Genomic DNA, 25,711 nt, shown 5'->3' with positions numbered 1-25,711 from the left:
TATGAGCTGGCAGCTGACAATCATTCCTCGCGTACTACCTGAAGTCAGAAAGTTTGCTACCAATCAGAAATCAGAAAGTTTACTGCCTGAAGTCAGAAAGTCAGAAAGTAGTAATTGTAATGTAATGAAAAAAAAATGGACGACAAGATAACTTGCCGCTAGCAGAAAGCGAATCTTCGATCTTCGAATGTAATAATATTGGTCAGCTACTAGATAGCTGGAAGATTACGTACTACGTGACGGCAACAGGCAGAAAGAGTGTTCCACACTCGCCGTCATAGGTACTAGAGGCGCTAACCAACATTTAAGCGGTTTCGGAGGCGCTTTCCACAGCAAATGCGAGCCAGTGTCTACCAGTGTCTCGGGAAAAGAATTATTTTGTTAGCTTCTAGTGCGCCGATACCGAGTATGGCTATTTTATTCCCGCACATTACCTCTTAACCTCGGTGCATTTTCCTCACATTTCATTCTCCTTCTTAAATGCTGTAGGTACAACACAATACGTTTCTTGCTTGTCAGAGGGTGATTGATACTTCAAAGTGCGGAGTGCGGGAACCATTTACATCCGTTTGATATCGGAATGATTCTCGAAGCGTCGAACATAGCGGCATAGATCTTTCCGCAGGGGGATGACATGGAGCAAAATTAGCTAACCACTTTTAGAACTAAGTATTAGTATAATGGTCAGGCTTGAATAAAGCAGAATGGAGCATTTAGTCTCATATTTCTTCAATTTCAGTATTCCGCATGCACCCGTAAGTTTTCAAAATTCGCGCGGTCTAAAACAATCAACTTTACTGGTTAAAACCATGCAAACACTGCGTTCAAGCACAACCTATTTTAACAATTTTTAACGTATTTAAAAATTTTTTGCATTGTGAGAGCTTTACGCATATCTTTACTTTCGTGGTAAAAACGTTGTTGGTAAATATGGCTGATAAAGCAACGGCGTTGGATAATGCCAATTTCCCATCAACATCGTCATCAAACGCGTGTTTGCACAGTAGTTTTGCATGTTCAAAACTCTAAGCGCGAGCGTCAAGCAGTTTGTTTTCATTGCCTAGTTTGTTCTATGCGCAACTTTTCAAGCAGCAATTGTGGACAATGACATCTCGAGCTGAGAAAGCCGTACGTTTCCTCGTGTCTGGTAAGTAGAGCCCGAACCATGGAATCTAGAAGAGTGTTTCGTGCTGAGGGATACAAGAAGCTGTGAGACTTGGTGAGCGATCGAGTGGCGTCCCTGCCAGCTTAATTATTACGTTGAAAACGGTGCTCGTCATTTAGTGAATGATGGTCGTTTATTGCATACGTATTCGATGTTTATCCTGGCCCCGGTACTTCCCGCAAAGTACGCTACGCACGCGGTTTGGGTTAACGAGGTCCGGCGCAAGCGTCGAATGTTGGAATGCGTGCTCAAGTACTTTCCGTGGCCGTGCCACGACGTGGAACCTACCCTTTTTGGCAAGGGATCTTAGCTTCCATCTAATACTCTGTCGATCGCCCCGTGACGTCAAACTGTCATTTGTTGACAATAGATCTCTAATTCCATGACAGATATCTGGACAAGAGATGGCTCTTTTCACCGCCTTCTTTACAAAATTGAGTGGCTTGTTTATTGCGTGGGCCTGTGCACGTGGCATGGTATGCACCAAGCGTGCGTTTCATTCTTCCTTCCTTCTAGTTATTGACAGCGACACGTCTAGTTCTTGGGTTCTCTTTAATTAAATCTATTGGCTTACTTTCACGTTCACAACTGTGATATCCCGCATTGATTATTTTGACAACTAGTCAGAATTTGTGCGTTATGCTTTTGCGTATTGCTGCCATTTATGTGCTGGAACATAGTTCGTATTGTTTTGTCAGGCCTTTCCTTGCAGGCTTTATTTGCAAGCATTGCTATTTTTATTTATCGATTATTCATTGAATATTCTGAAGCAAACGTAGTCATTTTGCATGTGTCATAGCATGCTACTGCAAGAATTTCAAAGTACTCTAATGATGTACATGTCTTTTTTTTTTTTGTACATGTGGAGGAGAGAGCTTTCAAGCCTTTGTTCTAGATAAGACTTGCTAAATTGGTTATTCATAAATGCAGTAACACTGACTTCATATCTGCAGAGCATCTTCGTAATTCAAAGCATATTACAGCAACACATCGTATCCATGACTTGTGACTTCTGACGCGAGATGTGAACAGTTTGTAAAAATTTAGCTATAACGTACTGTCATCTGGCATTGTAGGAAATGGGAAGCTTGAGAGTTCGGGGCAAACGATAAAGCACATTCGCAAGCTGCGGGCACTTGCCAAAGAAGCTGGTCTCTCGGCAGATCACATGCTGCAGCTGAGCACGGTCATCACTGCACCTGACACACGTAAGTTTTCTGCATCATCTCATTGCTGAGCAAAACAAAAGAAGTTGCGTGAGTTCGAGATCATGTGCTTTCTTGGGGATTTGAGTATCTACCCGAATGTTTCAGTTTCAGTTTTATTGAGCATTTTCTTCACAGAGTTGCGAAAAAGAAAACGCAAAGATAAGAGAAAAAAGCTGCTATGTTAGCAGCTTGACGAGGCTCCTACCCCTTTTCACTTGGCATTACAAAAATCCGCAGAGCACAAAACATGAAAAAACAATTGGACGTCGATTTTCAAAACTTCAAGAAATTAGGAAATAAAAAGAAAATGCATCAAAGTTACATCAGTTTCAGGTTTACATAAAATAAGCAAATCACAAAGAGAGAAAAACAACAAAAAACAAAAAAAACAGCGTGCGGTCAATCATGAAACAATGCACACGTTGCTAAACGGCTACCAAAGTATTAAAAAATGATTATACAACGTTTACAACACTGGGTATGTGAATAGCACAAGTTTTAACGCACAAGGGAAACACTGACCAGTGAAATGTTGCCTATTTTACTTGTAAAAAAAGCAACGAAAAAAAATGTCAAGGAAAGCAAACATCATAGGATGCCATGTTACACACGAGCACTATTATAGGGTGTTTCTTTTACATATAGTACTGTAGCCAGACAACTAGAAGAAGCTAAACTACACGCCGCCATTTTGGATGAGAAGGTTCTTAAGTTGTTTTTTATGTATATTAAAGATGTCGATGTTTTTATTTTCAAGCATGTTAAAACAAGCTGGAATACAGTGTTCAAGTCTTCTCAAACCGTGATTAGTTCGCGAATAAGGAACGAACCAGGAAGGCCTTTTCCGAATGTCATAATAGGATTGTGTATTTTTTCTGAGGTTACACTGTTTAAGAAAACAAGCGTTGTTGGATAGCAAGCTTTGTTTGTATTTCATAATAAGGTTGAAACTGTGTATGTGATCGATCGGTAAAATCTTATATTCTCTGAATAAATGACTTGTATGTGCGTCGTATGGTACGTTTGCAATATGACGAATCGCTTTTTTCTGCAGTAAAAATATTTTGTTCCGATTTGTTTTAGATGTATCTGCCCACATTAGACTACAATAGTTTATGTGGGATGAAAACAACGTATTATAGAGTAAATGTTTAATGTTTGCTGGAAGTATCTGTCGAAGTTTAGAGAGAGCACCACACGTCCTAGCTATATTTCTAGTTACTTTATTGATGTGTTCGTCCCAATTAAGATTTTCATTAAAAATTACTCCTAATGGTAAAACTTCTTTAACAACCTCAATTTTTTCGGGCCCGAGATATATATCCAAGCCACGACAAACAGCCTTCTGAACCGGTGCGAATACCACAGCTTTGGATTTTTGTGTGTTGATCATTAAATAATTTGCAGTACTCCATATGAAGATGTCGTTAAGAATGTTGTTGGCTGAGTCTGCAAGCTTACCTAAATCATTACCATGAAAAAATATACTAGTGTCATCTGCATAAATTATGAAGTCCACATATTTGCTGACACTTGTTATGTCGTTTATATAAATAATAAACAGTAGGGGCCCTAATATGCTGCCCTGAGGTACACCTGATGTTATGGTTAGTAGGGAGGATTGGCTGTCATTTATAACTACAGATTGCTTTCTTTGTGATAAATAAGCTTTCAGAAAGTCAAGTGGGGTTCCCCGAAAACCATAATGACGCAATTTTGCATAGAGTACTTCGTGGTTGATTCTATCGAACGCTTTGGAATAGTCAATAAAAACACACAGTGTTAACAGTTTTTTTACAAATGAGTTAAGTATGAGTTCTTTTTGTGTGAGGAGAGCCAGTTCCGTGGACATGCCCCGTCGGAAGCCAAATTGATGCGGTGATAATATAGAGTACTTTTCACAAAAAGACATGACACATTCATATATGATTTTCTCTAGCCCTTTAGATATAACAGGAAGTATTGAGATCGGACGATAATTAGAAAAGATATTTCGGTCACCAGATTTGTATAAGACACTAACTCTCGCATGCTTCATTTTTTCTGGGAAAACTCCTGTGGATAAGCAGATAATAAACAGATGGGTAAGTACAGGTAACAAAATATCAAGTGCTGCTTTAATAGGTCTAATTTGTAGGTCATCTATGTCCCGAGCAGTAGTGTTCTTTAGTGACAAAAATACAGACAATACTTCTTCAGAAGTTGTGTTTAAAAAATATGCAGTGCTCATGTTTGGCACACCTAGAAAGTCCCTGTAATCACTATTACAGGCACGAGAAGGGTTTGATAAATCAGAGGACACCAGCGTTGTGAAGTGCACGTTAAATTTATTAGCAAGTTCTTGACCCTTTACTATCTTGTTATCTATGTTTAACTCAAGTGCGTTGTCTCGAGAGCAACTTCTATTTAGAAGCTTATTTATTTCTTGCCAAAGCACGTCGCCACGAGTGCTAACCCTCTTGAAGAGAGCTTCATAGTACGCATCCTTAGTTTTTCTCAGTTGCTTCGTTACAAATTTCTATACCGCTTGAATTCCGAAAGATCGTTATGGTGTCTTGTTTTCACGAATTTTGCGTACAGTAGATTTTTCTTCTTAATCATTTCCAGCCATTCTCGCGTCATTCATTGTTTCCTACCTTTCTTTAGGGTTTCGACAGTTTTATATTTAAAATACTTATAGTAAGTTTTTCTTAACAGGCACATGAATATTTCATACGACTCAGCGTTAACTGATTTATAGACAGGATCCCAACAAATCTGCGCAATTGCATGCCTAAAAGTGTCTAATGTTTTGTTACTAATTTCCTGTATTTTGTATGATTCTGGAGTTGATACTTTTGCACGATTAAGATACTCGTTGCGATTTTGAAACATGTATATAGGGTAGTGATCACTACTATCGGCAATAACAGTTCCAGATACGGTTGAATCACTTATGTCATTTGTAATAAGTAAGTCGATAAGGCTTTCAGTATCTGAAGTGACACGTGTAGGTTCAGTAATAATATTAGCACATGCAAAGGAATCAAGCAGTAGTTGGAAGTTACCAGAGGTTTCAGTTTGCATTAAAAGGTTTATGTTGCAGTCGCCCCCTATGATAATGTGCAATTGTTAGTGCACGCATACGTAAGCAGATTTTCAAGAAATTGAAAAAACACTTCTGTTTTTCCGTCAGGTGGACGATAAACTACCACATATACATACTTGTGACATGCTAGTGATAATGCCTCATAGTCTGGTGTAATCGCTGAAAAGTCTGAGAGAAGGCTGCAAACTAAATGGTCAGCAATTAGTTGCAAAACACCTCCCTCTCGACGAGAGGGCCTGTTTAGAAAGAACGATTTATACGTTGGCAAGCATAGTACCTCGTCATTGCACGTGTACCAAGTTTGATTGATATGTGTGGTTTAACGTCCCAAAACCACCATATGATTATGAGAGACGCCGTAGTGGAGGGCTCCGGAAATTTCGACCACCTGGGGTTCTTTAACGTGCACCCAAATCTGAGCACACGGGCCTACAACATTTCCGCCTCCATCGGAAATGCAGCCGCCGCAGCCGGGATTCGAACCCGCGACCTGCGGGTCAGCAGCCGAGTACCTTAGCCACTAGACCACCGCGGCGGGGCATGTGTACCAAGTTTCAGAAATCATGATGATGTCGAATTTAAATGAGAATTCGTCGAGAAACGTAGTTATATCATCGTGCTTGTTGCGAGCTGAGCAAGCATTTAAGTGCATGATACTGCAATAGCCACTAGTGTAAGGTATATTGACATCACGTGGTAATATCGCCATCCTAACAGAAGGAAAAAAAAAGAAAAAAAAGGTCGCGCCGAAAAAACGAAAAGTGCTAATCAGATAAGCCTACGGCATGCTAGATGCCCCGTGGCTGCTTGAAGTGGCCGCGTGCATCTTGTGCAAGTCAGCTTCACATGTGATTTGAACTGCACGAGATGTTTCCTTTTCACGCGCAAATATTTTGCCACCACTTGCCCACGCGAAGCGCCAGTTCATTTCCCGTTTCCGAGCAATCGTCATACCGAGCAATTTTTTCAGTTGGGGAAAAAGGTGCTCATTTACGAAAACAGACTGTTTAGTTGTGAAACCCAGTTCCTCAGCTGTGAATCGAGTTCTCCTTGCTTTCTTAACGATGACATCCCTCTTAGCTCGGCGATTGAAAACAACCACAATGTTTTCGTTCAGGGGGGCATCACTGCCTGCTTTGCTACCCCGATCGGGAACAGCGCTTGCATGAGGGTGTACCTCGTTGTTCTTTGCAACACCTGGGTCTGGTGCCGTGTTACTTTGCGAAGTGGCACTCCTTGCTGGCAAACGGTGGCATATTTCTATGTCTTGTTCACTTATTGGCTCCCCCAAGGCGTCACCAACTTTGGCAAGCAATTGCACAAGGTTTTCATTAGGGCTACGTGGGATCCCTTTAATTTCTATATTTTTGTTTCGAGAGTATTCATCCTGAGCAGTTAGGCGCGTGGAATTTTCGTGCACCAACTTTCTCAAACGGTCTATCTCACATTGCATTGCCTCTTGGGACGCCCTGAGAGCAGCGTGCCAAAGTCTCGACACTGTGCGTCGCCAGAGTCCTGCTATTTGTATGGCAGTTTTCAAGGGCACTCTCTTGTCACTGCTGTGTATGTCACGGCCAGTTGTGTATGTCAGGCCCTGTTGAGCATTGAGTAATGGGTTCATTATTTAAATAACAGGTGAAATACAGTGGAATCAGCTCAAAAGTACATTTAAAGCAAATATACAATGAAAACAAACAACAAAAAACATGGTGAGTAAGCAGAACAGCAAAAGAAATTGAGGCAGATTAAGTAGGACCTGTGCACAGATAAGGAGTGTGCACTTATCATGACAGTTTGGTCAGGAAGATCATTCCAGTGAAGTATAGCTGATAAATTGAAGCACGAGATACAGCTAACAAATTGAAGGCAGTAGTTTTGCTGAAAATGTGCTTGAATCTAAGATGAAAAATTATTCTGGATGACATGTGGGTCGGTTTCTTGTGTGTTCTGTATGATTTTTGAGTCATCTTCAGTAACAAAACCTTATTGTGTCTTTACTGCACAGTACTAGTTTGGTAATGGCCTGCACTTGATTGAGTGATTTTTCTTTATATTTGCTGAAGGACATCTGTGGCACAGTGTGCACTGCATAAAAACCCGCCATTATTGTAAGCCTCTGTGGTCAAAATGCGGCGGCCAATTTTCTTGTACAATGTGCTGCAATTGTCCGACAGTTTCTTAATTCGTTACATCAGCTTTAGTAATTGGTGTTAGTGTGGTTCCTGGCTATAGCAGCCATACTTCAAAGGGGTGGGAACGAAAAATAAAAAACAATGCTCATGTACTCAGATTTAGGTGCATGTTAAAGAACACCAGGGAGTATCCATTAATACGAAATTGTTCATTACACCATCGTTGGTTGTAATCATGGTTCCGGTAGCCTGTGTAAAGAGTCCCAGGTGTGTATTAAAAAAATCTAGATCCTTGCGATCGTTGGAAAACTCGTCACTAATATTCCACTTGTTATATCTGTAGTCCATGAAACGATGGCATGGGTAATTGGACCACCTGAACTTGGAAGTTGTTCTCAGGGTCTGAATTGCAATGCGATTTCCAGGATCCCCCTTGGCAAGGCCCCTTCTCCAGTGCTTGGTGCCAGCCGAGAATGTCACCAAGCAACTCATTCTTGCTTTCTCCGGGGCTCTCTGCAGTGATTCCTTGTTCCCTGCTGTCAAGGTGAAAACCACTTTTTTTCTCTTAGGTTATATACAGGCTGTGTCATAAAGCTGGCACCTTCATTGATGCATGCAATTGCTTGAGAGGCTTGTGCAGATATTGTAGTAGCTTTAGCAGGCACAGACTGTAGTGATTGTCACGACTGCAAAGTTAGGTTTCCATGACACTCTTAAAAGTGGAGGCTAATTATTACGCGAACCAGGCTGGTAAAGTACTACTACAGTTGATAAAGTATTACAGTATTGCCAGACTGCCTTGATGTCCTTGATACCTTTTCTTTACCCCACAAAGCTTCCTGCATAATTTCTGATCAGCTTAGTTATCGGCCTTACAAGGTTGACATAAGCACAGGAAACTTGATGCGGCATCCATAGACACATTTTGATATGGTTGAGTTAATCTTTAAATGCTTAAAGATTCACTCAAGCCATATTTCAAGTAAACATGCACATTGTGTACAGAATATCATCATGATCAGTGATTCTACACATGACAGGGCTACGAGCCGCAAGCACGCCACAAGTTCTAAAAACAATTTCGCCTCTTTTCCGGGCCTTGCAGTCCTCTGCGTGGCGCTGAGAAGTTGAATCTCTAACGCACAACGCAAATATGTTGTGATTGGTAGAGCAGTGCAGTTAGTTTGCATGCAGCTGTCTGCGCTGCTTGTTGTTCGTGCTGTTGCCCGCGTAGGTGCGCACACTTACGAATCAGCTACTGCAGCCCATAACACAGGGTTCATACTGGCACGATTCGTACAAGCATTGCTAAGCATGGCAGCAGCAGTTTGCCAACAAGCATGCAGTCTCCGGAGGGACAGGGTCACGGCAACCAGAAGTAGATGGCATTTCGAGCAGCGCGTCGACGATGACAAATGCCGCCTGATTGGAAGGGAACACTCGGTGGGAGGGCGGGATGGCTTTGGGAGTGAATGCCAACTAAGGGCAGTGAAGGAAAAAGTGAAAGGAAAGTGATTGCCACATTTCGAAAATCAAATGCGCCTAACTCAGTTATTACTTCATTGACTGAAGAAACTTGAATTCTCGTGGCTCAATGGGGGGCGCTGCTGAGCCCACCTTGGCAGACGTGCCTGACCTCGGCTCCTTGTTTTCTTGTCAGTTTGACTAGTTTTTTCGGCTGATAGACCACGGTTCGTTGCCGCAGATGTGAATGCCAGTTACACGGTGAGCCTGTGCCGTACAGACAGTGTTTTTGGAGAACCTTTTCCCCTTTTTCTCTGTGTTTTGTGAACTGACCACCCTAAGCCTAGTGAGCAGCTTCGGACTGGCCTAGGGCACAGCTGCCGGCGGCCGCGTTCGCACCGCGTCCGCGCGGCTGTGCCGTGCCTGGTGAACCTGATACGCCCGGCGCGTTTCACTCCGAATCTCAAGACACCTACTATGAAAACGACCACGGCATGCACAAGCGTTCCAGTGAACTCAAGCGATTTTCCGACGCTATCTGACGAAAATGAGTCAATGGATGCAACGCAGTTTACATTGTCATCAGAATCGTCTACTGAACCTCGTGTCCACGACACGGCAGCAGGCTCTTCTACCGGCACCACCGAACTTCTCGACAATGGGGTACAAAAGAATAACGCCGTGTACTACCGACGCCAAGTGTCGCCGAACAGACTGCACGCCGAACGGGTGAGTCGGCCCCGCTATACTGTTTCGATCAGGCCGCTAAACAAAGTGCATGTGACAGACATTCCGAAACAAGCCCTTACAGACGCCATAGAGCAAAGCGCTCCATCAAGCTTTATCGTAGAAATGTCAATTCTCCGCTTTGACATAACCAGTAACTGCGTACGGATCACACTCCGTGACAAAGGTCATTTTCGCAAACTATGTACACTCTCGCGCTTAGTGGCAACAGTCAATAGTAGCGTGTGAGTAATTGATGTCAACACATCGCCTCTTCAGCCACACGCAGTCGGCAGCTCTCGTGGGGTAATAAAGATCAGACCTGGCCTAACAATTGAGTACATCAAAGCGCATCTGCGCTGTGAACAGGCAACAATCACCGATGTGCGCATGCTCGGTAAAACACAGCTGCTGCTTTTGACATTTGATACAGACTCCTTACCGAAACGCTTGGTGTTTGAATATGAAGTCATCCGTGTTCACGAATATCGGCCTTGCCCGGTCGCATGCTACAACTGTCATCGGTTGGGACATGTTGCCAAATACTGTTCCTTCCCACCTGTATGCCGAGACTGTGGCAAAGCTCCGCATGAGGTCAACCCAAACTGTAAGCAGTTTCCTCATTGCGCGGCTTGCGGAGCGTCCACACACATTTCACTCAGCCCTCATTGTCCTTAACGCAATATATCTGAATAAGCCCTTCTTCACAACACTAATGATTCATCATCTACGACATCTGCCACACAGCCCACCCCTCCGACGCCTCGGAAGGTAACCTGGGCTCAAACAGCCGCTTCCGATTTGACTCAGCTTATCAACAGGCTTCGCCAAGAAGTACAGGAACTACGGCAGGAAAATTAGAGACTTCGCGACCTCATGCTGGACCAAAAGAAACGGAATCGGTCCCCAACGCCAAGCCGCACTCGGCCTCGAAATAAAAGAAAGAGCCGTTCTCCGACACGTCGTTCTAAACTGGTCACAGACAAGGACTCCGCCTATTCTCACATTATTGGGCTCCTGCGACAAGAACGGGCTCAAGAATCTAGTAAGCTGGAGCATGCAATTCAGTCGGAGATGGTTAACACTCTAACACAAGCCCTTGATACCATGCAAACTCTGTTTCAAAGTTTGTTTGATGAACTGCAGCGCAATGTCCTCGCTGATGACAATAAGCGCCGCAAACCAGGGCCTTCCTCATGAGCTCTTTCGCTCAGGGGGTGCAGTGGAATTGTCGTAGTTTTAATCAAACGTGCTCCACTATCCGTAATTATGTTCAAAGGCATCGTCCCTTGTTCCTTCTTCTCCAGGAGACGCGCAGCACGTGCTCGCTTTCTGGTTACTGTGCTTTTCAGACACCAACCATAAAACATAAGCGGCAGCTTCCCAAAGGCCAGGCAGCGCTTCTGGTGCGTAATGACTGCACGGCCACTCAATTAGACATTCCTGATCTCAGTTTTAATGCTCGCGAAATAGTAGCTGTTAAAATTTGTCCTCCTGGCCAAAAGACCTTCGTGGCCGTGTCTGCGTATTTTCGCCCAGGAAATATTTCAGTTGGACTATACACATGGCTGGAGACGCTTAAGCAAGCATCTAAGAACCTCCCTCTGCTCGTTGGAGGCGATTTTAATGCTCATCACCCTGCCTGGGGTGCCCGAAAGGCGAATAAACGCGGAAAATATCGTTATGACGCTATTGAACTCTCTTCTGTAGAAATTTGTAACGCCCCCGACACCCCTACAAGAATAAGACTACATCAAGCGCAGAGAGACACGACCCTAGATCTCACGCTCGCCAGCCCCCAATTTGTACGGCATGGGACAGTCTCCAGCCAGTCATGGGGCAGTGATAATCTCCCGATATTCATGGCACTTACTAATAGAAAACGCCTCCGGATCAAAACAACAACAACGATGACTAATTGGAATACTTTTCGTAGTAATGTTACTTGATCATTCTCAACAGTTGAGGGCCTTCTGGACATTGTTCAACAGGCCTGTGAGCTGGCACACAAAACAGTGCCATGGGAAGACCATACTCAGCCGATAGATAACCATTTAGGCAATTTATGGAAAACAGCAGACTATTTAGTCAGAAGATACCGCTCGCACAACAAACAACACTCCGACTTAATGAAAATTATGTGCCAATTTAAGCTTATCAATGAATATCTGCTCCAACTTCAAAGTGAAGCCTGGCAATCCACTTGCGAACGCCTTGGCCGTGTACCGGGCCACCAAGGTCTATGGCGCATTTTTCGTGGCCTCAGTGGGAAAGGAAAAGGCAGCTCTCCTCTGGTCGATCTGTTCCTCAAAGCAGATCTGTTCGTTGTACAAGACGAAGTTATTACCACTTTCTTTCCTCACGCTTCACTCACTCTGCCTACATCTCCGAAAGCCTGCACTATAACGCAACCCGATCCAAATATTGATCACCCATTTAGCGTGGGAGAAATGCTAGCAGCCATCAAACACGGGCGTCCTCGATCGGCGTTTGGCCACGACCAAATCACATGGCAAGAACTCAGCAACCTCGGAGATGAAGCCCAGGACGCACTTTTGGCGGTAATCAATGACCTCTGGGCCTCAGGAAATGTTCCGGAGAACCTTAAGCTGTCTCTCATTTATCCTATTCCGAAACATGGAAAAGAGAAGACCCTCTGCAAGAAATTCCGGCCAATATCTTTAACGTCTACTTTATGTAAGCTCATAGAACGCATGATTCACACACGCATCTCCCATTACCTCGAGATAACCTGGCCGGGATACCATCCAGCCCAGGCGGGTTTTCGCCCTAACCTCGGCACCCATGACTGCCTTTGGCTGCTACGGCGCGTTATCAATCATACTTCAAGAAAATGTTACCTGGCTACTTGCTGGCCGTCGACATGCAGAAAGCGTTCGATAATGTTCACCATAACGCTATTCTTGAAGAACTAGCTAAGCGCTACCCAAGTCAGCGTGAGCAGATGTTGATTCGAAATTTCCTTGCCGCTCGGCCCATTCGCTTAAGCAGTGCATCACCTGGATGGAGCCCGAAGGCTTACTACTTGGACAGAGGTGTTTCACAGGGATCTATTTTAGGACCGACGCTGTTTAATCTGGCCATGAGCAGGGTAACAAAAAAACCTTGAACCGGACACCACGGCAAGATTTGCCATCTACGCCGATGATATTACTATATGGATAGAGGCAGTGGATTATTCTGACAAAAAATCAATGCAGACTGAGCTGCAGGCAGCCCTCCTTAGTGTTTAGAGTCCACTCATAAGGAACTAGGCCTGCAGCTGGTCCCACATAAGACAGAACTTATAAGCATAGACGGCAAGGATCGCACCAACCCGAAAATGTGTATCTCACTCCATATTGGATCACACACTATACAATCAAAAAACGGACAAATCAAAGTTTTAGGTATACCTATAGCCAGCTGCAACTGCCCACAAAAGTGGGTACGTGGACTGCGGCAGGCATGGCCAGCCACGTTACATATGATACGTCGTCTGTCCAACAAATACGGAGGTGCACGACAACAAACCTGTCGCACTCTAGCAAGAGCTGCAGCTGTTGGAAAGATTTTGTACGGTGCACCCATATACACGTTCTCTCCAACGGACATCCTAAATTTGGGACGCCTTCATCGGGCTACTCTCCGTACCATCACTGGGCTCCCTAAACACACTAAGATATCCGCCCTTGAAAGCACAGGGGGCTTGCCCCCTCTGCAAGACGTCATCAGTGAAGCCCACACTCGACACCACATCCGCCTGGAAAACACGCCACAAGGTCATCGCCTTCTGGCCTGGGATTGTCAGCGGCATGATGATGCACTTCTTCTTAATCAGTCCTTACCCCCTTGGGAAACTCCAATAGCCTCTCGACTGTTCCGTCGCCCCATATCTCGTCACAATAATACTGCCCGCCAGTTTCTTGCCACGCGACAACTAAGGGAAGCGAGCTTAGATACCATCGACATATACACGGACGCTGCCATTACCGATGACGAAGCTTGTATAGCATGGATCTGCGCGTAGACCACCGAGTACACTGGGGCCTACAGGTGCCATCTACCGAACGGTACCCCTATGCATGCCGAACTACTTGCCATATGGGTAGCGACTGCAAGTCTCCCATACACTATACAGAAACCCCTTCATGTCTTTACCGCCTTGCATGCTGCCTACTCGGAAATATTTTGCCCAGCGTCCGAGGATGCTACAGCTGCTGCTATTCAAAGCATCATTCGTAGGCATGAAAAAGCCGATAGGCCAATAGAAATTATCTGGACGCCGGGGCATACGGGTGTGCCCGGGGGCAATACGGCGGCGCACGCCGCTACTGCTTCCGCAGGTAGGTCGACCAATCTTTCTCTGCCCCCACCCCTCAGGGTGAACCCGTATGAGCTCTTAAGTCAAATGGCTCCCTCGGTAGCCACAATGCACTACGTACGCAGGTCCCTGCGTCATGCTAGTCAAAAAGGCATTGCGCAGGTTACCCCACCAGTCCTATTTTCTAGCAAATGTAAGCTTTCATGCTCCAAGAAGTCTTCATTAATAAGGTCCACGCAAATTCTGCATACACACGATACTCTTTAGCAAAATGGCGACAACCGGACATTGCGACAGTGACGTGCAATCACTGCGGGCTATGTTGCCCGCAGACCTTCACCACTTACTGTGGCAGTGTTCCGCATTTGAAAAAGGGCGAATGGCGATACAAGATTTGCAAACCACAAATTATCGTGAAGTGCTCCTTACGAACCCGGACACGCAGTTATTATTTCCCTAATATGGAAGTCAGAGCGGCCTGATCAGAGTGGTTTAGGGGGTCCGACAAACCACAGTACTGACCCTATACCGCCTCAGTACCAGTGATGGTGAATACAATAAGTGTAAAACCCGTAACACTGTGAACTAGTAGTGTAGTTAGAAAGTCCTGCTTATCGCCGCAGAGGTCCTGTGCCTCCCCCTTTTTTTTTTCAAGATCCATCCATCATGGCTCAGTGAATGCTGTACACACATGCACAACTTCCCCACCACCACTGAATTTCGAACTCTGGATGTTTCAGGGTGCCCTTTAATGGAAACAAACAAACAAGATGATGGAAGCTCTCATGATTTGGAATGGTATTGGATATCTGTGGACCCGAAAGACATGGGTCTGATCCTGGCTGTGGTGGTTGCATTTCAGTACTGGTGAAATGCAAGAGGCCTGTGTATTTTAAGATTTGGGGCACATTAAAACATCCGAAGTGGTCAGAATTATCCAAAGATCCACACTGCAGTATCTTCCATAGCCTGGTTTACATTAGGACGTTAAACCCCATAAACCAAACAGCCATTCATATTCATTTGGTGTTAGATCGTCTAATGCATTCTTTTTTTTTTACATAAACTCTAGTAAAAATAGGTTTGAATAACTTTTCTACATAGGCATTCAGTGCTAGTATATGCCGCTGCAACATGTGCGCTCTTTGCCATTTTTTTACACTAAAATGTTTGCTATAGATCTTATCAGTTATGCGCATCCTTAAAAGTTTGAATTTTTCATCTGTTGTGACAAAAAACATTATTGCACATTATCTGTAGGTGAACCACTTCTCCATTCTACTTATCAGGTGTGTAATACCCCTGTCACACGGGCACCCGCGAAGACCGTTTAACTCCCTCATCCTTACGACAACGAAGATGCGGTCTGTGTCACACGGCCACACTTACCCAAACCAAGGTAAACGGAGCGTTTCGCAAAGGACGTTCAACGATCTCCCTCCGCAGCGAAACAAGGTACTCTCGTCCCCAGCAGTCTAGAGGTCAGAGAAAAATTTGGAACACTAAGTGGCCGCAGTAAAAGAATAATACATTTGGGCAATCTTAAACGTTCTTTCATTGTAGTACTCATTCACAACGCGTGTTTGTTTACATATATTTACGCCCGCCAGAGTTCACTTACTCTCAACACCGATGCTCTACACTCCGTGCCTCGCATGTGGTCGGGCGAGGCACGAGTCGGGCCGGCCGGCGCCATTGAAAAATATTTCGTCCATGCGTGTGGTTGTGGTCGTCACTGTGTCACTCGTGGCTGAAGAACACAAAATGTGCGCTCATGAGGCAAGGAAGCACAAGAACTTTCCTACACAAACATAAACACAGGCAACAAAACAACTAAAAGCACAATGTGGCCAGCGTCACTAGCAGCATCGCTACATTTAGCGAATTCGTTTTTATTTGAAAATATTTTTATGGTTTGTTAGCCTCTTACCTCCTTAATAGTGTTTTTTTTTTGTAAAAACCCCAGAACGAGGATTCACAAAAAAATCAATAGAGATGAAATTAGAATACTTTTCCGAAAATCAAACAGCACCAGCTGAGCCCCCTCGCGCCAACTGTTACAACTTTTTCATTGCCGTGTGGCACTGCCACAACTCCTTCTCTGTCGAACCACCTAGGGGACATTTTACGTTCACGGTGTTCAACGGAGTTTAGTGGTGGCCTTGTGACAGGGGTATAATTTCCTGCATTTTTATATGGCCGCTTCGCTGAGCAGAACTCTTGACCAAGGATTCATCATAAAACAAGTGCTTGTTTTAGTTTCAAATTCACATCTCTCTTAACTTGTTGAATAATCACTCCTTTTTCATTTAGCTGAAATAACTTAATACAATGATTTATTGCTTCATAATTTGCGACATTTAATGGGCAGTTTGTTTTAGTGCTATCCACTGAAAACGTTTTTGTGCGAAGGTGTTTGTGCAATGTGAAAGCTCTTCTTGACAACATTAACTTGTACTCCCCCACTAGGGTATGCCTCATATACAGATCACTCTTATATCTTATAGACCGTGACACCGTGACCTAATGAAGTATAATTGGTTTACTCCATTTCTTTCCTTTTTTGCATATAGAGGGACATCATGCAGTGGATGGTTGCAGTACACCACTTGTTTGACAGCAGCTGCAATTTGGTGCTGCTCTGCAGGTCTCTGCTAAGGCTTCTTGACACATCACTGGTATGCTGCTCACAACTTGCTGGTCTTAGTGAGCATACTTTGTGGCAGCAAATAATAGAAAAAAAAAAACAGGTGGCGCAGTGTCATAACTCACAGTTGAACTTTATTTGTAGTGAACAGTGTCCGTATAATAGAAGCGACAAACGTTAACATGATACCGTAAGATCGCGAGCGAGTGCCCTGATCCGAGCAGGAGGCACCTCCTTCCATTTTTTAGGAGATTTGAAACATGTGCCAATGCCTGAGCAAGCACCCCCCCTTCCCCTCTTGCCATATTTTGCCTACCTGTTCTTTGCTACAGAATCCTTCAACATTAGTTGCTAGGAACCCAAGGTGCGAGTATCTTTAAATATGTAAACAATTTCTTACTACTTATTAGAAATTTGGTAAGCTTGTATAAGCCCGCATAATGTGGTTATGAATTTAAAATAAAAGAAGTAGTGGTATCGAGGTGCTAATAACATGTACATACTCTAAACCTCGAAGTATGGCTTTTCAGAAACGTGGATTTTTATGATGCAGGGGTATTATTACAACATAGTGGCCCAGTGCTGCAGCGAAATTACCTTTTTAGCTGGGTCATGCGTTACGTGGTAAAACACATCTAATCATTCGATTTAAATTCTTAAAAATTTAGGAAGTTGCGAATTCATGTTGAAGCCAATTCATATAGTGTACCATTCATTCCAATGGTCTAAGTTCTCGAAAGTTTGCTCAAGCCAACCAAAAATGATTGTCTGGCAATACTGCTCTCATACTACAGGCCTCATTACATTGTAAGAACACTTCAATGGAGCAGCTGTTAACTGGAAGTGTGATAGATACTGGCATATGTTGCAACCTGTCTGGTGTGCAGCTGTTTGATGCAGCTGTTCATCAGGAATTCAAGCAAGTTGTAATATATTATTTTTGTTCAAGTTATTTTATGCCAGCGTGCACTTGATTCTAGCAACTGCTGTCATATGGGCAAATCAAACGGTTGTCCTGCATCTTGTGTGAAATCTGTGATGCATGGAGAAAATCTAGACATTACTAAGCCGCCTACCCCCTCCTTCCCTCATTGTACCCACTTGGACTGAAGAAGAGAGTGAGAGAATACAATGAGAGAAAGGCATGGAGTTGAACCAGGATTGTAGCATCTGCTTTGCTACCCTGTTTTAAGGGGAGGAGGAAAGAAAAGGGGAAAGCAAAAGACACGTGGAGAACAGGGAGGTGCTAGTATAGCCTATTCAATAGGCCACTACCACTCAAAAGTTTCAATAAGGCCCCAACTGATTTTCTGTGTGAAGACAGACCCAGTTAAGCTATACTGATATACCCTTAACGGAAAGGAACAAGATATAGGAACTTCTCATGATGTGAAATGGTGTTTGAGATTTACCAATCTAAAAGCCACAAAATCCAGCCTACTGTTTGACTAGCAAAGTGTCAGCGCCTGTCATATTTCCAGTATCTCAGAAAACGGAAAATATCTAGGAGCTGTGGATCTGTACTTGTGTCGGTGCTTTCAGAGTGGAACACAGTGAATAGATGTTCTTTTACCTTCATCTGCTTGTCGTGGTTCGTGCATGTGAAGGACTCGTGTCTGTGGCCTTATCCTCCCCAGCACAAGGCCACACGTTGGCGCTGTTGCCCTTTTTTTCAATTGTACACACATGGTCCTGTCCTTCTGCAGTATGGTGATGCCGTAACCTTGCTGCTTCTCTTGGCCTCGGAGGGCACTGCGACGTCATTCACAAGGTCTGCGGTTTCCAAAGCGATGCAGAGAAAGGTGACTCTTCAGACTTTTGACATTGGGAAAGCGTGTTTGAATAGTGTGTGCTTGTGCGCAAAGCTGAATGTTCACCTCGCTGTGTTCAGATAGAATCTCTCTCTTTCTCTCTCCCTTATCTCACCCGCCTTCAAGCTTGTACACCTCTAGGTTAAAGTAAAACTTTCTAATGACAGCAATGGTCGATATTGACAGCAATGGTCACTTGTGACTACATGCCGTATTTTTAAGAGTCGCGAAGCACAAGGGTGAAACAGCGGCGCCACTTGTGCCTTTGTGTGCCAAACCTGTTTACCTGCGCCATCCTGCGCTGAACGACTCCTGTTGCGCCAAACTCGTTTATCAGTGCTGTACTGTGCCGCAGCACCCACATTTAGTCGCACCCACTACAAGGTGCGACAGCCATCAAGCCCTGTGCTTGAAAATGTGGCTAAAACACTGTGTTTCACTAAAACAGTAATAGTTTCGGTTTCGTCAAGGCTGTAATCGCTCGAGCAGTGAAGTTCGATTCCAAGCACGCGGTCGCAAGCGCTGACGTGCGTGCTATCTTGACTGACAACAGCGCAAATGGCTCCTGAACCCTTCTATGTGCTGCACTCTCAGCGCTAAGAGACTCTGTGAAAAGAACATGTCTCCCCTAAGCTGCTGGCGCGGCTGTATTCTCTTACATCGGCTTTTTATTAGAGTTACATGATAGTATTGGATGCAAAGAACTTGGCTGGCAGCCTGATCTCGTATAACCATACAATTTGATGCTATCACATTCAGTGAAACTAATTTTTTATAGTTTGATTGCAGCTTACAGAAAATGAAAAAATGATGACGTTAATGGTGCTCAGAATAAGTCGAGGCGGTTCCCAAAACAGTATAGCAAAGACAGGTAGAGAGGACAGCCCTTGAGCGCGAGTGTGTATATTATCATTCATGTCACCACTTTGCTCGGTTATATAGTGCTTATCGGCTCGCTTGTTCACGCTCGCATATTCTAGTAAAAAGAAAAAAGGGCGACTGTACAAAGCTAAAATGTCGCAGTTTCACCACAAGGGCGAAGCAATGATTGAAAATGAAACAAATTGAAATGTTATACGAAGTGATGCTAGCAGCTAACTCTTTTAGATTCGATCTAGATCTACAAGATACTAAAATAAGAAAATACACCCACTCCAGGGAGAGTAACGCTTTTCGCAGTCTCTTTGCGAAGTGTGTGCAAGCCGCCCGCGGCTGGTTGCCGAGCAAGCGTGCGTGCCAGCGATCGCGACCGCCCGCTTAGATGTTAAGTTCACAGTTGCTGCTTGAGCGAACCCCTCTCTCGTGTCTTTTTCGCCTTGTTAAAGGCTAGGATGTTTCCTCTGTGCTCCAACGACAGGCCTCCCAAACGGAGTGATGTTATCACATGAGCCAAGCCCATAGCCAATTGAGGGGTGCCTAGGCGCCCGCCCCCTCCCCAAAATTCGGAGTGTGGGGTGGGGGCGGGGTGTTTCACTGAGGAAAAATAATGAAAATAAGTTTTTCAAGAGCTTCAAAAAAAAGACCCCCTCTCCCCCAAAAAATTTCTGGCTATGGGCATGAGTCCTCTGAAAGACTGAGATAAACCAGTTCTTTTGATATGTGCTTACATACGGGTTGCACATACAGTGCACAGGGCTGTTATCAATTTGCACATTATATGTGATTTGACGGAAATAGCAAAAGACCTCTATAGCTGTCTTTCATTTATAATATCAAAACTGCCTCACACTATCCTTGCAGTTGCAATTTCAATAATAGGGCTGTTGCACAATTAAGCTTAGTGCCTAAAAAATGTAGCATTGGGCAAATGTTGCTTAACAAGTGCTGTGTAACGGGGCTACATTTTTTCTGATTGTTCTCTCAGTTCGAAACGTGCTCGAAAAGGTTATTCTGGCTGCTACAAGTCCATTTCAAGATCTCTTTTTTTGGATGCTCCAAGCCTGCTACCAAAGGCGCTCTTGCCAGCTTCTGTGACTACTCCAAAACTCAAGTACCTTTTTCCATAGAGTTTGCTAAAATTAACTAGAGGGGACTCTGGTGCTGCGATCGTTCAGCGACCATAGGAATGATGGGTAGTACACGGATTTGCCTACTCTTTGTACATGCGGGCGGGGAATCGTACTTGTGGCTTTGTTTATTGCTGTGTTTCGGTTTCGTTTCGAAAGAAGGAATGAACCCTTTCGAACTTCGTGACCCGATTTGAAATGTTAAGCATAAGAAAATGAGGTGATGAAGGGCAACTGCTGAACTCTTGCTGATTTTTGTTTCGTGAGAAAACAGCTCCAAGCCACACGAACACACACAGAGCCAGAAGTGCGAAGATTAGACAAATCTGTGTACTACCTATCATTCCCATACTCGGTGAAGCGCCGTGCATTGCAGCTCCCATAGACACTAGCACCAGAGTTCCCTCTAGTGTATATTTAGGAAACTCTATGATCTGTTTCCCTCCTAGAAGCAAATGAAAAACTCTCCTGCATCTGTACGAATGCTGTTTATGTTGTAACAGTGCTAAGACAAGGCAAAGGTCTTCTCTATGCAGTTTTCTGTTCAAAGGCTGTCGCAAACAAATCAAGCTGACTAAGAAAATATCGCCTCTTTGTGAATGATAGCTTGTCTTTAACACAACGGGAGGAGAGCAAAAGAAAGTTTGTTTATTGGCATGCCACATGTCGTGAACTTATACAACTGCTTCTAATATGATTCGTTTCATATTTGGATTCAGCACTGACATTCATCTCTCAGTAGATGGAATGCCTGTTAAGCGGAACATGTTTTTCTGGTCCCTTCAGGTAACCTTTAACGAAGATCTGCTGCACTATACTCAGCAAGAACTTTGCTTGACAGCACTGTGAAAGTTACAGAACCGAAGTGCATGCCTTCTATTGCACGAAAAAATAGTACTTAAGTTAACGTATAATTTTCTATTTTTAATTGGCAAGTACTTAACCTATAATTTGCTCATTTTGCTTTGCAGAAATACCGTATTTACTCGCATAATCGGCGCACTCCCATAATAGGCGCACCCCTAGTGTGGTCGCGGAAAATTCGATTTTTTTTAATTCTGCGCATAATAGGCGCACCCCGAACTTGGCCGTGATCAGAAACGATTCTACCCCCCAGCGGTACAGTTGGAACGCGGTCCCCGTACCCTGAAGAAAAAAAGAAGGCAAATCGACGAGCAAATAAAAAAAATTCGAAGTGCAACGACCTAACCAACGTGTTTGTCGAAATAAAACTTGAAAAAAAAAGCGTCCATGAGCGAAAAAAAAAAAACGGCTGTTCCATCAATTACTGATACCCCCCAAATCGCCGCGACTACAGGTGGTAAGATTAAGAGGCCGCCTGTAGAAATGCTGTGCGCTTGGATCGTGGAAGCGTGGCAGGCGATCTCCGACGAAGTCGTCAGGAAAAGCTTCAAGAAGACGGGTATCTCAAACGCACTGGATGCGAGTGAGGATGACATGTTGTGGGGTGCGGATGATTCGGACACCGAAAACGAATCCCCGCTCGGCGAGGATGAATGTGTGATCTCCGACTCGGACTCTGAATAGGGAAAAGGAGGAACAGCTACGACTTTTGTGTAAATAAATTTTACGTGTGTGTGTGCAGTTGACGGCTCTCGCTTGTTCATTAAAAGGTACGTAGGTATGTTTGTTTTATGCTGAATTAATTGGTAAACGATAAAGTCACCTTTTACTTGACAAGTGTGCAGATTTAAAGCGCGAGAACCGAGTTGAAAAAATTTTCGAAAATTTTACCCCGCGTAATTGGCGCACCCCTAACTTCGGATTTTCTGAAAAAAAAGTGCGCCTATTATGCGAGTAAATATGGTAAATGCTGCTTTATTTCTTATGAGAGTCAAACAGTTACGAGAAGTCGTAGGTAAAATACAGTTACTGTTTGCTTTGCAATAACGCCTTCTTTATTTCTTTCAATTTTTTAGACAGCGCCACCTTCTCGACACACCCGTTTTCTACATGGCATTCATGATGTAGTAGCTCAGTGTACAGCCTCGAATGTGCTGTTTAGTACTCTTAGAAGAACATGCTTGTCACATATGGCACTAAAATGTACACCGAACCATCGCAGTGTCTCTTCCATTCATATTTTAGTATACTATATTATATAGAATTTTCTGAACGCGCCAACGATGCGAGCGAGCAAAACTGAAGGCAACCACAAGTTGCTATGCTACTTGTGAAGAGACTCAAATGTGAGGAAGCTCGAACGTCAAGATAAGTATTAGCCTAGTATAGCTGCCACACAATGTGTAGAGAGCTACCTTGGCACATGTATGTCATGTGCGACACCATGTTAACGTTCGTGCACCTTTATTCTCGCACCAGTACTGTTGAACTTTAATAATACGTCCCGCGTTTTCGCGATGACCCGCATTCTACGACGAATCAGTTTGGTCCCCTCAAAATCCCCATGGAAGTAATGTATCATTAAAAAATGGCAGTGGCTTAGCTCAGCTATGCCAGGATATACGTAGCATTAGCAAAGGTTCAGCTGATTATTCTTAGCTTTCCAGATATCATGCTTACAGCTGTTCCAATGACACACACACGGTATACGTATTATGTGGCACATATATATTTATTTTTGCTGGGCAACTACTTCGAGATTAGGTGAGTTAAGCGTCTCCGCTCTACTGCACCGTTGAGCAGCATTTGCACTCTCCTTCTCCATGGCTACACTACAGTGGCAAACGCCAGTCAGAGGCGCTATCAAGCGGCTCCAGCGCAGTGTCAGATGGCGACTGCACAGGGAAGGCGCGCGCGTCGGCGTCCATATGTCTACCAAGGCTATGACGGCACTCCTCTGGAAAGCGCACTCCGGCGGCGGCGAGTCGCGCGCGATCGAGTGCGAGGGAGGTGCCGGCTCCGGTGCGTGACACCACTGATCGTCTGCGCAGCGCATCGAATTGCGCGCACACCGGCGGCGAGCCGCGCGCGGCGGCGGCGTAGTATCATTGCGCATGCGCAGACCAGTGCCACGCGAAATTGGCTCAGCAAGGCCAGTGTAGCTAACGCTACAAAACCTTGGTTATACGATGCTGTTTTATGCCAACCCTGCATCTTACGAAGCCTTTCAGATTACGTCTGAAAGAAATAACCCCCTTTACTCGAATCAAACGTTTATATATTCATGAGGGCAAAACATGAACTTGCGTTCGTTCCCCTATGTTCACGATTAGAAAAGTAGAGAGACAGGAGGTTTCCTAAAAAGTAAAATTAATTTTTTTGGAAGTTCATGCGATTCTATTTATGCCTCGATCGCGTGTGTACGTATATGGGTTGGTTACCTAGTCGAGCTCTATCCACACAGAGTAGGTTCAGCTGCCCAATAAGCTGATATTTTCACATTTTTGGTTCGTTGAATCTTTTCCTGGCCGACATACAGCTGTTCTCCTTCTTTGGTCTTACTCGCAGTCACAGGCTTGCGCATGCATAAGGGTGCGATGCAGCTGTTTTCACCGTGCAAAATTACTTTCACTTGATTTCAACGTTCATAATAACAGCTGGACATCATTAGTTGCAATTCACAAGCCAACAAATTATAATGCGCACAGCTCAGTCGCGCATGAAAGCATTCTATGCAAACTCGTGGTCTGTCACCATTATGTGATAGCGATGACACTGTGTCTGGCTCTTCTTACGGGAGGCTGTTGGCAACATGACTTGAATTTTGTTTCCACACGCTGGCAACTTTTGGTCTGTTTATTGGTAGAAACTTGCACGTTGCATTAGATTTTTAAGTTGAGAATAAAAATTCGCCTGCACCTCCTTCAACTAAGTAATGCTGCCATATTAGAGTTGCCGCTGGCTAGAATGATTTAATCTATTTTCCTTGCAGAGGCACAAGGTCGTGCATTATTTAGGTAGTCTATACCCGTTATTTTGGGCACAGCTGATAATGTTAGTTTTTCGATTGTATGTCACCCAAACTATACAACGTTTTTTTTGTGGCCCCCTGAAAGTCATATAATTGGGGTTCCACTGTACTTATGAGATGATGAAACTTGGACTGCTTCATTGGCAATGTAGAATTATACTTCTCAATGATGCAGGTAAAGCTTGCATAAAAGAGAGCTTTAGCAAGTTATGGAAATATGGTATGCGAACACGGTAGGGCATTCCTCCTTCTCGCTTGGTGTGCTTTTGGGCTCGTTCCAGTAACAGTGAGTTGCCCTAACGACATGTGTCTCATCAACAATGCTTAGGTTGACAGGCAGCAATGAAGTGAGATGACCCCACCCCACAGTACTTTTTGAAAAAGCTTTTATGGTGTAGGGGTGCCTTCACCAGCATAAAGTCAACGACCAGGAAAGTAGGAGTGGTACCGTCATATGATGGCATATGTGCATACCGTACTTCCGTAACTCACTAAAACTCTCTAATGGCACTGTGGAATTATATGCGCAGGGTACACGAACTGGGTATAGTGACACGGGCGTCTGACAGTAATGTTCTAATGTGCACATTGATTTACTTTGAAGGTTGCATTCATAATCAGCTCCACTTTTTTTCTTGTTTTATTCGATGGCTGCTAGGGACATGCTTAGTGTTTTTACCATCAAGTGTTTTTGTCACACTGTTCTTGCATAGTGCGTTGAGAGTTTGCTGTACCTTTAGCAGTGATTTTTGCTGACTGCGCATGAAGCTCATTATGATAATGACTGCATTTCTTCCACAAGACTGCTTCAGTCCAATCAATTCTTCGTGTGTGTGTGTGTGTTCGAAGATTTTTCTACGTGTTTACGCATGCTTACTGTAGTATGGGATGATGAAGTGCGTATTGAAAATGGGTTTGTGTCCTGTATTACAGTGTTGAAAAGGAGTGAAAAGAGACTGCAAGCAAACAAACTGTCTTCAGTTAATGTTATGAGCTGCATCGCAATTGTAAGGGGCAAAATATGACACATTTTAAAATTTGCCATACATAGCCTATATAAGGCTGTATTACATGCTTTTAAGTATGAGAACAAATGTTAACTAAGGTTCAGGTAATAATATGCACACTTAATTTTCAAGTGTGGCAGTATGGATTTTCTTTGAAAGGCTGCTTTGCAACGTAGTAGCTGCAAGCTTTAGTGAAACCTCTTTATCAAGCAAGTTAAATGCACTAATAATGTCCATC

The 25,711-nt window shown here is 44.0% G+C and overlaps 1 protein-coding gene across 4 annotated transcripts in view; it reads left to right on the top strand.

Moving 5' to 3' along the window:
- The first annotated feature begins 974 nt into the window (after positions 1–974).
- LOC142761699 (uncharacterized) overlaps positions 975–25,711 on the top strand; it is a 61,787-nt gene continuing 37,050 nt past the window's right edge. Inside the window, exons 1-5 of one of the 4 annotated variants that reach the window (XM_075887184.1) lie at positions 975–1,147; positions 2,242–2,373; positions 8,019–8,137; positions 16,681–16,785; positions 18,461–18,556. In XM_075887184.1, the coding sequence (XP_075743299.1) occupies positions 1,105–1,147; positions 2,242–2,373; positions 8,019–8,137; positions 16,681–16,785; positions 18,461–18,556 (495 nt within the window). In that variant the 5' untranslated portion in view covers positions 975–1,104. The remainder of the gene's footprint in view (positions 1,148–2,241; positions 2,374–8,018; positions 8,138–16,680; positions 16,786–18,460; positions 18,557–25,711) is intronic. The other 3 variants (XM_075887182.1, XM_075887180.1, XM_075887181.1) reach the window with 3 other exon arrangements.

This window comes from Rhipicephalus microplus, chromosome 2, assembly GCF_043290135.1.
Source record: "Rhipicephalus microplus isolate Deutch F79 chromosome 2, USDA_Rmic, whole genome shotgun sequence".
In the NCBI taxonomy this organism is placed as follows: domain Eukaryota; kingdom Metazoa; phylum Arthropoda; class Arachnida; order Ixodida; family Ixodidae; genus Rhipicephalus; species Rhipicephalus microplus.
This window is presented reverse-complemented; position numbering and strand designations above follow the sequence as displayed.